Here is a 13,670-nt window from a genome sequence, read left to right on the forward strand (position 1 = left end):
CCAGTGTAAACAGATTCACAGATTATATTAAATAAAGAACTAATAACACCTACAAAATCTGAGGGTGTGATTTAGATTATTGCCTTCTGTTCAAAAATGGAAACCTGAAATTCTTAGTATCTGATTCAGCACAAGGTAGGGTAGTCATAAGTTACAGACTTGTCCTCTATTTATCTGGGTACATGTGATTTGTATTCTGTGAACAATGCTGCTTGAGTAATTGAGACCAACAGCAGCGTACCTTTAATTTTTTGTTCTACAAACATCGACTACAGGCACGTCTAATATGTAGCATGCATATGCAAGTGCAATATGAACTCCCTCTGAGGTGGATTGAAAACCAGCTGAATGGCCGAGCCCAGAGGGTGGTCATCATTGACACAAAGTCTAGCTGGAGGCCAGTAACTAGTGGTGTACCCCAGGGGTCAATACTGGGTCCAGTCCTGTTTAACATCTTGATTCACGATCTGGATGATGAGGCAGAGCGTCCCCTCAGCAAGTTTGCTGATGACACAAAACTGGGAGGAGTGGCTGACATGCCAGAGGGTCGCGCCGCCACCCAGAGGAACCCTGACAGGCTGGAGAACTGGGCTGACAGAAGCCTCGTGAAGTTCAAGGAGGAGAACTGTAAAGTCCTGCACGTGGGAAGGAAAAATCCCAGGCACCAGTACAGGCTGGGAGCCAACCAGTTGGAAAGCAGTTTTGCAGAAAAGGACCTGGGAGTCCTGGTGGACACCAAGTTGCATGTGAGGCAGCAATGTGCCCTTGCGCCAAAGGCAGTGAATGGTATCTTGAGCTGCACTAGGCAAAGGATTGTCAACAGGTCAAGGAAGGTGATGCTTCTCCTCTCCTCAGCACTGGTGAGCAGCCACTCCAGCAGCCAAACCTGGAGTACTACGTCTGGTTCTAGGCTCCTTAGTACAAGAGAGACATGGACATACTGGAGACAGCTCAATAAAGGGCCACAAGGATGATTAAGGGACTGGGGCATCTCTCCTATGAGAAAAGGCTGAGAGGGCCTGGAGAAGAGAAGGCTCAAGGGGGAATCTTATCAATGTATATAAATACTTGAAGGGAGGGTGCAAAGAAGACAGAGCTAGGCTCTCTTCAGTGGTGCCCAGTGACAGGACCAGAGGCAATGGGCACAAACTGAAACACAGGAGGTTCCCTCTGAATATCAGAAAACACTTTTTTTTTTTTTTTTTTTTTACTGTGAGGGTGACTGAGCACTGGCACAGGTTGCTCAGAGGGGTTGTAGAGTTTCAGTCCTTGGAGATATTCAAAAGCCAACTGGACATGGTCCAGGGCAATTGATTCTAGGTGGCCCTGCTTGAGCTGGGGGGTTGGACAAGATGACATTCAGAGGTCCCTTCCAACCTCAACCACTCTGATTCTGTCATTTCAGTCTTCATGTCTCCACACCAATGACCTTAGAACTCTTCTGTCTTCTTCTTGAGGAATAAGAGACTATTTAGCAAATGGATCATCTCTTGAAACACAGACTGGGAATACAGTCTCTATAAAATGTGATAAATTTCTAAAGCTGATGAAGACCATATTTAGTAACTCATTTCTTTTGGGATGTACATGCATGCTTCTTATAAACAAATGGAATGACACATCCTCTCTCTACTAATTTTTTTTGTTCTGTAAACAACAGTTAATTGAAATTACTGCACACTAATACATACAGTGTTTTCAGACAGTCTATCACTGGTATGGTAAGACTCTAAAAGTCTACTTTTCAAGTGGAATTAGGTTAATTAAAAATTAATAATCCCCATACTAAAGTATGCATGTAGCCAATTAGCTTGCACCAAAAATCCCCATGAAAGGGCAGCCCTTGACACAGTCAGTAGTAGCCAAGACAACCCACAGCATGAGTTAAATATGAAAACAGTATTGTAAAGTAAGTGAAAACCAGTTTTCAGCATACTGTTTAAGCAAAGCAAAAAATGTTTGCTTCCTATCATACAAACACAGTATTTTTAGGCAGCTATTTCCTTACATAAGCCATCACAAAGTGCAAAACAAGGTACAAAGAGGTGGAACGAGTTTGGATGTGGCTGGTTATAATAATTGCCATGATGTGTAACAGGAATAAAAGTTGAGCACTGGCTTAAAATACTTATCCAGCTATTTAAAACAAAATTCCCAGGTGAAAACCACTGACAATTCTGAAATGATCAAGGGAAAACAATCCCAGAGAAAATTATAATTTCCATCAAATAAAAACATGACTTTAAGTTCATAAATTTATAAGCAACATGACCCAAATATCTTTAGGTCAGCTTTCACTACCATCACAAACTTGAAGAAAATCTGCTTGTACAAAACATGGAAAGGATTATCCCACAGTGATCTTAATACACCCATTCTTAAATTTCTTACTCTATGACTACATAAATGGTCTTTTTTCCTAAGTAGGTTTAAACCCCATGTTCCATTTATACATTTTTCAGTCTCCCAAAGCACAGAGGAAACAATACTACTCCTAAACCCTGTAGCACTGTTCTTTCACACTCGTCAGCTTTTTTTCTGCCAAACCTTGTTCTCTCTAAACGGTCGACAAAGTTACAAAAAAAGACAGCTATTTCTGACAGCTGCCACACTGCAATAAAGAATCATTCTCCTCCTACCTTGCAAATCTGTGCAACTGCCAGCCATGACCTGGTTCTTTTGAAAATCTTGTGGACACATCTGTTTGCCTAGCATTTTTTCAATTACCTGTACTATAAATTCCTAAGGTCTCAGATGACCCAGCTAAAACCCTCTTCATCCTCTGTCATTAATGGTTTTACCATTCCTCTTGTGAAATGCTAATGGAACACATTATGTCCTGTCAAGGGCATCCAGATACAACAAAGATGGGTGCCTTATGAATATATGTAATATCGTTATGACAAAAAAATACAATCTGATAGATTTAAACAAAGTTTAGGAAGCAGTCTGTGCCTGCTTTTTTGTATGCCAACTGTTAGTTAACGTTATGGTTGATTTGTAAACTGTGAAACAAGGGATTTTAAATTCTAATGTTGAAGATAATACCTTAATTAGAGCCCCATGAATTAACCTGTATACAAGTTAAATAGAGGAAACTTAACATTTAAAACCACTTCAAAAAAGCAGGCAATAGTCTGTGTCACAATGCCAGCAGGTGAAGGGCTTCCACCCTGAAACAAATGCATCACCTGCATGAAAAGATTACCTCTTGTGTGTCTGATGGGTGTGGAATCTTTACTTGCATTCTCCACCCAGTCACCTCCACCTGGGGCTACCCAGTGCACTGCTGCCATGCAGCCAGGGTGGCATAAAATTAACATGCACAGCACCTATATATTAAGCAAGACAGCTGCAGTTTCATCCCTAATTCATATTGCCTGAAGCTAGAAGACAGATTCAGCCACACCGCTAATTAAAGGCTAGTATGTCACAAGTTCCAAGAAGTCCCAAAATTTTCCTAACTACCATCTCCCCAAAAAGACACAAAAATCAAAGGAACTGGAAAACTTCTTAAGTCTAAAGTGAAAGCTATTAAATGACAGGATACTTTCCAAACTTATACCATATGAATTGGAGTTAAACAACCAAACAAAAAGGTCAGGATGTGAAATGACAGTGTGACTTGAGAACCTGAAAAAAAGTTTGCAACCTATGAACAAGACTTTTTCATATCTCCAGTCTGAAATTTAAAAATGAGAAACTGATCCTGCTCTTGTTTAAATTAATACATGCAAAAGTAATTCTACTTAATTCAGTTCAGTAAGACCTGTATAAAAATCTGTGCAGAAGAAGAGTCACTAGGCTGGGAAATTTGAAACTTTAGACTGAGAAAAAATTCAGAGTGGCCACTGTTTAAGACCAGAAACTGAAAGCAGTATGTATTCTGTGTCTTCTACCTTCTGAACAGACAAATCTGACTATTTGGTATCCTACTTATTATTATTTGGGGGAATGGGGTTACTATCTCTTTTTCATTTATTATCAGAAACCCTGCTACTGCAAAAGACAAATGCATCTAAAGTTTTTCGTCCTTTCTATCAAAAATGGATGATCATGACCATGTTCATTATACAGGCAGAAACTTCAGCACCAGGGAACTGCCCCTTTGAAAATCACAGTTCAGGTTGCAGGATTACTCCAGGGTAAAGTCAGGTAAATTGCTCTTACATATTGGTTTTACACTATGATTGTATTCACAGGTGAAAATGTTTGAACTGAACTTTGGCATGTATATAACAGCTCTAGAGAGATGCTATTATTTAGCTCATTATATTCAGTCACCATTCTTAACTGTACAATTGTTCTTTTCTTATGAAATTTCATATCTTCTCACTGAAAAGAAACATTAAGAAATCGATCTTGACTAACCTTGTTTTCATTCTGATGAGCCTGAAGGAAGAGCTGTGTAAACACCTGTATTATGGTCATAACTTCTGGAGTTCCATCAGTTTCCAGCAGTGCATTCCTAAGCAGTGAAAAGTTAGATTACAACAGATCAGATAATTAGTCTGGCTGTCACACCACTGTTAACTGAAATGAAGAAAAAAAAGGTACATTTGTTGTACAATGTAGATTCAAGCTGTGTCTGAGCTCATTATGCCTGTGTGGAAACTGACAGAAATGCTAACTTTGCAGGCTTTTAAAATTTTATTTTTACTTTAAAAAAACATATGCAACTCCTACAAATAAACTAGATTTAGTAAGTATATACCATCTACATGCAGACACACATAATTCAACCTACCAATAGGGGGAAAAAAGTATAAAATTAAAAAAGAGACTACAACAACTTTATTAGGCAAATTTGGCACCTGAACAGACTTACTGGGTTCAGAGCTACTATTCACATGCCTACAGTTAAGCATACTTTAGTGCTTTGTGGGACTGCATCCCATAGGCCATCTCAAATCAGAGAGAAAGTATAATCTAGTACAATCTCCTGGGATATGGTGCCTGGAGGAAAAGAAGGAAAAAAATCCCAACATCTTGACTGTTAAATATAATACTCCTACTGGAGCCAGGGAAACAAACAAAAGTTGTTGCTCAAATTTAAAAGTTACATATTTAAAAAACTACACAAGGAGACTGAACTTAAATATTAAATAATACAGCTGCTGTTCAATCGCTGTGACACCTTAGTGATCACTAAGAAATGAATCAGCAGCACAAAGAGAAATGAGTGTATACCAAAGGCGTAGTTTAGATCAGTAATTGCTACAGATTTAATTAGGAACCAATGCATTTCAATGTGCTTTCAACAGTGAAATCATAAAATCCACTCTGGAGGTTCAGGAAAGTGAATGCTTTAACTGGCCTTCCATAGGGCATAATGTAACCTTGAGCAAATGGAGCAGAAAAACACATGGGCAACAAAGTGTAATTTTCATTATCTTATTTGAAAGACATATCATAGTAAGGAGAAAATATGTTCAAAAGTAAGCTGCCTTTAGATATAAGTTTTTTATTACAGAATTGTTTCATTCTTTCCGTAATGATCTAAAAGATAAGAACAGCTAACATATTACTGTAACAGAGAAACTTCACAAAACTACAAGCAAATATAATCACTAATATAAACACAAGAAATAGTACACAGAAAATCAGGACAGTCTAGGTGTATGGACTTCTGTATAGCCGCACATAGCAACAAAATAAGTTTCCACTTGGGAAGTATACAAGTTCGTATCCCTGAGATAAAACAATTTAGCACAATCAACCTCAGTAAAAAGCATGCAAATAGCAGGAAAAGTTATTCCTGAAAGAGACACAATGCTTAGATCTGTACTTCTAACAGAATATTAACTCCCAAAATAAAAGGAATTTTGTGCCAGCTGTAGAAACATAGCACAATTTCCAAGCAATGAAGTCCAAGTTCTTTATCAGCAGCTCTCTAAAATCTCATATGTGACTAAATCTGGAACAGCATCTTAATGTCTGCACACCACTTGATAATAGTTGGAAGGATGTCAGAGAAATACAACAAAAATGAACACAAAGCTGCAGAAACCAACTGGTCTACAAAAGCCAGCTAACATACACAGTTTCACGTAATACCAAGAGGACCTGAAACACAGTACTTTAAAATATATCAATGGTTTAATACCAACAATGTAGAGGAACAAGCGTACTAAGTAGAAACAATTGAAAGCAAACAAGGGAACAGAAATGTAGGCTGAGCAACAGGAAAACACGATGAATTTCTAAGACGATTTGGAACATTATTACAAGTGCAAAGTTTTATTAGGAAACATCCTGCTGGACAAAGTCCTGCATTGTCTAAGAAACTGCATTTCATCCATTTCTACTGTCTACCAAATGGAAAGAGTGCAAAATAGTTATGTAGGTCTCAACTATTCAGAAAATGCTAGCTGTGCTCAGACACTGGACCACAGCAAAGGAAAGGACTGCCATGCCAATAGCTGCCAAGTGGTTCCACTCTCACCATACACACAGTTTCTACAGCGAAGACTCTTCTATTAGTGCCTGCACTAACCTAAACGTGCAAAGAAACACACAAATGCCCCCAAACATGCACACCTGGGAGCCCTTTTTTCTTAAGAAGGAAAACACTTGATGAACAAAGGATGTTATTCACTAAATACATTACTGTTGTATCGAAACTTTAATACTGATAACCCCAGCAGCAGATCTACTTAAAAGGAATGATAAAATAGTAAGTCAAGTGAAGTGAAGAGAAAAAGCCACTGAAAACTGAGTACAAAGGACTGGAAGCCCCCATGTGGTAAGAAGTATATATTGCTTCAAAATAATGCATTCTAACCCAAAGTCATTATTAACAGGCAGATCAATACTTTAATGCCATCGAGAGCATATCTGATATAAATCCTGAAGACTATTAACATAATGTAAAAGAGGCTACACTGTTAAGTGCAAATGTTTTAGCTAAATTCCATCTTGATGCTGGCATGGGCCAAGCCATTTCAGCATTTATAATTTTCACCTCAAAATCATATTTCAACCACAAATCTCTACTGAAGTACAGAATAACTTATAAATTTTAAAGGCTAAAATACAAGGTAGTCAACTGTATCAATTATTATTATAATGTAACTTTTATGTAAAGTTCACAAGATTTTTAACATTTTTCATTATTTGCATTATATTACACAGAAAGGGACACTAAGGCATACAGGTAAAGAAAAAGACATCCTGAAATTATGGTACATCCCAGATTATAATACTCCTTCGTCTCATGATGAAAACCTCAATGTTTAAGCTGATCATTTGAAACGCTTCCCACTATAATTTCAAAACTTACTTGAAAATTTCATTAACAATTCTGAAAATGGCAGGATGGCTTGCAGCTTGTGGCTGTTGATAAACAAATGAAAGAAAATTAGTCATTAATCAGAAACAACTCAAACAACTGCCACCATATAATTTACAGCTTAACTCAAGGGTGTTATTACACTGCAATTATTAAAATGTAAATCTCAGATCAACTCTTACTAAACCCTCAGATTTTCTCAGGATTAGGTTCTTCAAAATGACTTGTCAAAGTCAATGAAGGAGATCCACAGTGATACCAAGCGGGCTAAACAGCTGATAAATGCAAACACCTGGGATCCCAAACTGTTTATGACAATGATAACTATATATACTAAAGGAGACAGATAGAAAGAACAGGTTGTTGCATGCAGTTGCTAGAGGCAAGAGACAGGGAGCAGATTTACAAAAAGCTTTTCTCTCCTCTTCACAGACAATCCCTTTTGGATGTGCTTTGAGATTCTTGCAACATCTTCAAAATTAAATTCCAGAAATTAAAATTATCACCTTTGCCTTTAATACTACTGTACACATTTTTGTCCAAGTCATTTTTTTCACAGTATTATCTTCCTCTGTGAATTTCAGAGTTGTTAGTACAGGCTAAATATCTCAGTGCACCAAAATGTGGTGGTTTTTTTTAAACTAGTGAAGCTTTTTATCATGCTACCACACAACAGACTGTTTTAAGAAGGTAGATATATTAAACATGCACTACTAAACACACTACTTTCTAATCGTATATTCTTAAATTCTAAGATTTATTAGGCTTTTATAGAGCACCAAGAATAAAAAACTATTTACACATTCTGCAAAGTGTATTTGCCTAAGTTAAAAAAGAAATTTCATGCTTTGTGTTTCTGAAGTTAGCACCTGAAGAGCTGATAACAATTTAGCTCTTGGACAATCTAGAATAATGCATGTTTAATAAAATGCGTTCTATAAACTTCAGGATGCACGCAAGGAATAGCGTTTATAAATGGCATTTACTGGAACAGCTTTAAGTGCCTGACGCACTATTCCAAAGAAAAGTTTTATACATTTGTTTCAAGCTCAAAGGTACCAAGCAGGATAGAATTTTTTGTCTTTTTAATTGCACACAGGCAGAATGAGGACTTTGTATGATAACCTCAGAAAATAAAGAGACAACCTTTTACACAAACAGTGTAGAAAGGCTCCTTGTTTCTCACAGCTGTCTTTGCCATACTGGAAGTATTAGGTGGCACCTCATTTTCACGTTGTACCACCCTTCCTCCTTGTCAGGCGGCTGTAGCTAACTTGTCCTGTTGAAGGTGTGCCATCTAGTGTTCGAGAGTATTTACAGACGGCTGTGTGGACGCGTGGAGAGCAGCATGCAGCTTGTTGCAAGGCTGGTCTCCAAACTTCCACTGCTAGAGGAGAAGAGAGACTGGCTGGATGAGACAAAAGAGACACGTTCATCTTTTTTCTTTTTTTTTTTTTTTCCCCCCTAAGGTCTTTTCAGACACCCTACAAACCTTTGCACACATACTTCTGTGATGACGTACCAACCCACCGTTGGTTAAGAATATAAACTAGAAAGGGTCCATCAGCACGTTGCCACACATATCAAGATCAAATCATAGCTCTTTTGAACAAGACCAAAATAAATGGGCTGTATGCAACAACGAAAGACTCTCCACCCTTTCCTGCCAGACAGCAGCAGTCTACAGTACTCACTACAAGAAACCACAGTTAATAAATAGCTCCTAGTATTTAATCTACACTACTGAAATCAATATGGATTTCATCACTGGTATTCAAAAGGGAAAACAAAAAACCCCTCAACCCCAAACCCCACTGTAAGTCTAATTCCACAAGATTTTGATCAATGGATGGCATTGAATTAATTTGCAAGCACTCAGAGTAAGAATGCTATCATAGCACAAAAGTCTCCAAGGCAATTTGAAGATGTGCCTGATGTGTAGCAAGGACCAAGAGCAGGCAGCACAATTCTGCTGCGGCCCACAGCAGTTCAGGGGTTTGGGAGGGATTATCAATTTCAGGAGGGATTCTCACAGGGTTTACATGTTGTTGATATTATCTCCTTATTTTTTCAAAATAAAAAGGCATTTTACATTTCGATAGTCGTGCCTGCGACTATGCAATATTTTTCACAGAAGGCTCAGAAAACCAAACATACTGCCTACCAGGAGCTTGTTCCATCACTTTTAAAACATGCACAATACATACAGCACAACACACACTAAACCAAAAAGATCCAAACACAGGGAACTGGAGCTCCATGTGTGATACTATGATTACGTATTTTAAGAATGTGTGCCTCTTCAGAAAAAAAAACCAAACACAAAACCACTGGGATATTTGAAAGAAATAAAATAGGAAAAACACACTGTAACATAAAGTATTACATACACAAGTTCTATAGAACTACACTACTTTTATATCTGTGTTATCAGAAAGAAGAATCCTAAACAACTCATTTATAATACAGAACTGAATAAAGAAATAAGAAAAATACATTTGTATCTACAGGAAGCAAGTAAATGGCACGAAGACGAACAGACTAATAATTATATACGGCGTTTTATTCACACCATAGAATGCTCTGTAAAAACCGCAACTAAGAGTAAACATAGGGAAACAAATTGTGCCCAAGATCACACAGCAACAGATTTGAGGTGATAACACCACAAATACCAGTTCTCTTGACTTTCAGACTCACATGCTATTAATTGGACACACCACCTCCACAGTTCAACACACCTAGCTTTAAGAAACTATTACACTGCTGTATTTCAAATGTTGTCTCTATTTCTAAATTGTATATTTACCTGTATTCCTGAGTCTTATGTTTACCAATTAAAAATAGGAAATGTCACTTAATTTTTTCTTATACCAAGTGCCAAATGTATTTTATTTTCAAAATAAGCACACACTTATTTTGAAAGCACAAAACATCTTCTTACAGAGGTTTAAAAAGCTCCTGAATTCATCAACATTATGAATAAATTAGTGTGCACTATTTCAAAAATTTTACCTTAACAATACAGGTTTTGAAGACAGGCAGTACTGTGGGAACTAATTGTAACTTAGCTGGAATGTACAGCAACAAGAAAAAAAGCTTCTCATTTTCTCTCTCTATCCTTCCTCCTTTCTCCCTCGTTAATGCCTGTTTCATTGGCACAGCTCCCAATGAAAGGTGAGTGTGGATCCAGCTAGACTCAAAACCTGGGGGTAAGGCACAGCAAGAGGGCAGTGCAAGGGCATGGGAACCAGAGCAGTCTCCGGCTTGGTGTCCTGTCAGGCAATACGAGAGTCACCATATCCCCCACTAAAACTGTATTTGCACTGTAATGCTGCAGGAAAAATAACAGCAAGTGACACCCCACAGCTAGAGCTTTAACTGCAGAGTGCAATACATTTTCGATGCTGGGCTAGACTTGGGAAAGCTGACAAGTGGAAAAACAAAGCATAGCAATAATAGGTGGTTTATAAAGGAGATGTCGACAAATTTTAAGCCCTCTCAGCCTTTTGCACTTTTCTTGCAGCAAAACTCGGAAAGAAATACAACTACTTTGCAAATCTATCTAAGAACTGAACACTTACTATAATTGACACTGATTCATTCACATCTCTTTTTACATACATGTGCTTTAAAAGTCTGTTTATCTCTCTCTCTCTCTCTCTCTCTCTCTCTCTGCATTTCTGGTAAAGCATAAAATTCCAATACCTGTATTTATTTAAACTTTAGCTGTTAATACACACATACAAACCTTAAAGTTACTTCAGAAAGGAAGACATCCACTCACCCACCAAATTCTGAAGAAGCTAAAAGAGCATTTGTGATGGTCACTTCACTGGTTTTTATTACTTCTGAATAATTACAGAATTTCTAATATTAATTCCAGTTTAGCCCCCAAACCACAAAGCTAATAGCATACCATATAAAACACAAGTTAGTGGACCATCACACTACAATTACTCTTGGAATTAAAATATAAGATAATAAATATTTCATAAGTACAGTGGTTTAAACTATCTGGGTACGATAGATCTCTATGAGGTTTATGTACAGTTTGGTTACTGTATCAAAGTCTTTTATTTAGATAAAAGACTCTGATAATGCAATTACGAAAGAGCTGATTGAAATTTCCTTCTTATCAAATTCTATACTCAAATCACTAACATATTTCTGCCTATTTGTACTCTACAGGTTTTCTTAGACATAGAAAAAAGTATCAATCAAGTTTTGTCTCATGATTCAACTTTTTATTACCATATCCATGAGGCAAACAGAGGTCACATCCTACAAATACCATAATCCAGCTGCCAAAAACTGCATACTCACACTCCTAAATAAATATTCAAATATCTTTCAGGCAGGCTGAATTAATCATACTGTTGGATTCAAAGTGCTGACTGATCTAATGTCAGACAAGTATCTTTATAGTACCACGTACAAGTTGTACAAAATATCACGAGGTGTTGTAGAATGCAATTTCTGGATCAAATCTTTTCCTTCTATACTGCCTCTCTCAAGCTTCTCATCCTGTTTTTAATCAGAATGCCATCTCCCATTTTATGCACTCTCCCTCTTACCAATGCCTATCAATCAGCAATATCCATCTTCCAGCTGCTCTCTTTATGCCTGCATTCATTGCGCTCCTTGTCCACAGGATGTCCTCTCTAAACCAGCATTCAAAGCTGCTGCACTGGTCTTCCCGCTCCTTGACTATCTTATTTTGAAAGCACAAAGTCTTTGGAGCAGAGGCAAGTAAGGACAACCTAAGTCTGCTAGCAGACTAATGTTCCATTCTTTTCAGGAATCAGGATGTGAAGACAAGGTAAATACGAACATTGTTAATAAACAGTAATAAACCAATAATTAAAACAAAGATTTTACTTCCTTTTATATATAACCTAGATTCTTCTTTTCCTCAGCTACATGTGGCACCATATTATACTGTATTCAACTCACAGTGTATCTGATACAGAAACATTAGGCGCAGGCTTTGTATATAGCCTTGTCTTCTGGAATACCTAGATCCCCAGATGACATATGAAGTGCTGTGGATGCCAAGCACTTATGAGATTTGCAAGTATTATAATGGGTCCCTAAAATAGAAATTTGCAGATTCAATTAAAAAGGAAGACTATTTAAAGGTATCATTCTTTTCCTATCTAGAATACATACTCTGTAAGCAGTTTCGTAGGCTGAAAATAAGATACCACGTGCCATTTTTTAGTTCTATCCATTTTATGAAATACATAATTTAAGGACATAGCACACATGCTATTTCACACTGTAATTAACAATTAAGTTTACATCTAGTGTTGCAAACTAGCTCATTATTTTGCAAAAGGTATTGAGTCATTTTCTCATAGGAAACATTCTTGGTGCGCTGCATAACACAGCATTTGAAAACAAACTTTAATTACAGTTTAGCAAATGTTTTGTATTAAGAATTTTGTTCAGGTTTGCAAACAAAACCAAGTAACTAAGCAGTCCATAATAAAATAATCTAAAAGGAATTTCAATTGTTTAAACTGCTAAACTGCCAAGGGCACAGAGATTGAAGTAAAAGCAGATTCAAATCCTCCCTGGCCAAAGTTTATAATTTTTTAAGACAGAGGCAGGTACTCAGCACCCCCACCAGTCAGATTCTCTTCTCTTCATCCATTCTTCATTACTGGATAAAATCTTTTTTCTCTTCAACAATTCAGTGTAAAAACTAAAAATTTAGTGATGTTGGCAAGACTCAAATTTGTCTTTGCATTAGCAAGTTATATGCCATGACAGCCATTTGCCTCAAATATGCTGATGTATTTGAAAACTCTCTGTCACTTCTGGAGCATGAACAAGCACTATCAAATGGACTACATGTTGCACATACCAGTAAGGAGTCTTTCATGACACAAGCCACTTCTTCCAATGAATTGAACTGAGTGGTAACCAGCTGGTCTAAAAGATATAAGGTAGCTTTTTCAAGGCTTGGTAAGTGACGAAGCCAGAGGCTGAAGACAGCTGATTCAGGGAGGGAAATCTTCTTCCTGGTTTAGAGAGAAAAATACTGTTTTCCCCGAGAAACTGGAAGGAAGACAAAAATGTACTACTTTTTTTTTTTTTTAAAGCACATTGCAGAAAAAGAATACACAAAGACCAACCTGCAGCAAGAGAGAAAATCTTGTTTACAGTACTCTGCTCAATATCAAATAATAATGGCAAAGAACAGGGAATCACTGTTATCTACAAATGAAACCTTACCACATGCCTTTAAAACCTAAAAATTTGGTTATGATGGATCCCAGCAAATGGAAACAGAAGGTTTAAGTCTGGAGGTACCTTCTTCTCTAGAGAAAGGTCCTGCCCCACACTTGCACTCTTTCAAACCCAGACTGCA

General features: G+C 37.3%; 1 protein-coding gene across 3 annotated transcripts in view; it reads right to left on the bottom strand.

Annotated features, from left to right (window-relative positions):
* Window positions 1-13,670, bottom strand: part of FANCC (FA complementation group C) — an 88,111-nt gene that overhangs the window by 13,063 nt on the left and 61,378 nt on the right. For all 3 annotated transcript variants that reach the window (XM_069777489.1, XM_069777488.1, XM_069777487.1), the window contains exons 8-10: window positions 13,164-13,320; window positions 7,283-7,335; window positions 4,372-4,468 (exon numbers count right to left, since the gene is read on the bottom strand). In XM_069777489.1, the coding sequence (XP_069633590.1) occupies window positions 4,372-4,468; window positions 7,283-7,335; window positions 13,164-13,320 (307 nt within the window). The remainder of the gene's footprint in view (window positions 1-4,371; window positions 4,469-7,282; window positions 7,336-13,163; window positions 13,321-13,670) is intronic.

This window comes from Haliaeetus albicilla, chromosome Z, assembly GCF_947461875.1.
Source record: "Haliaeetus albicilla chromosome Z, bHalAlb1.1, whole genome shotgun sequence".
Classification (NCBI taxonomy): Eukaryota; Metazoa; Chordata; class Aves; order Accipitriformes; family Accipitridae; genus Haliaeetus; species Haliaeetus albicilla.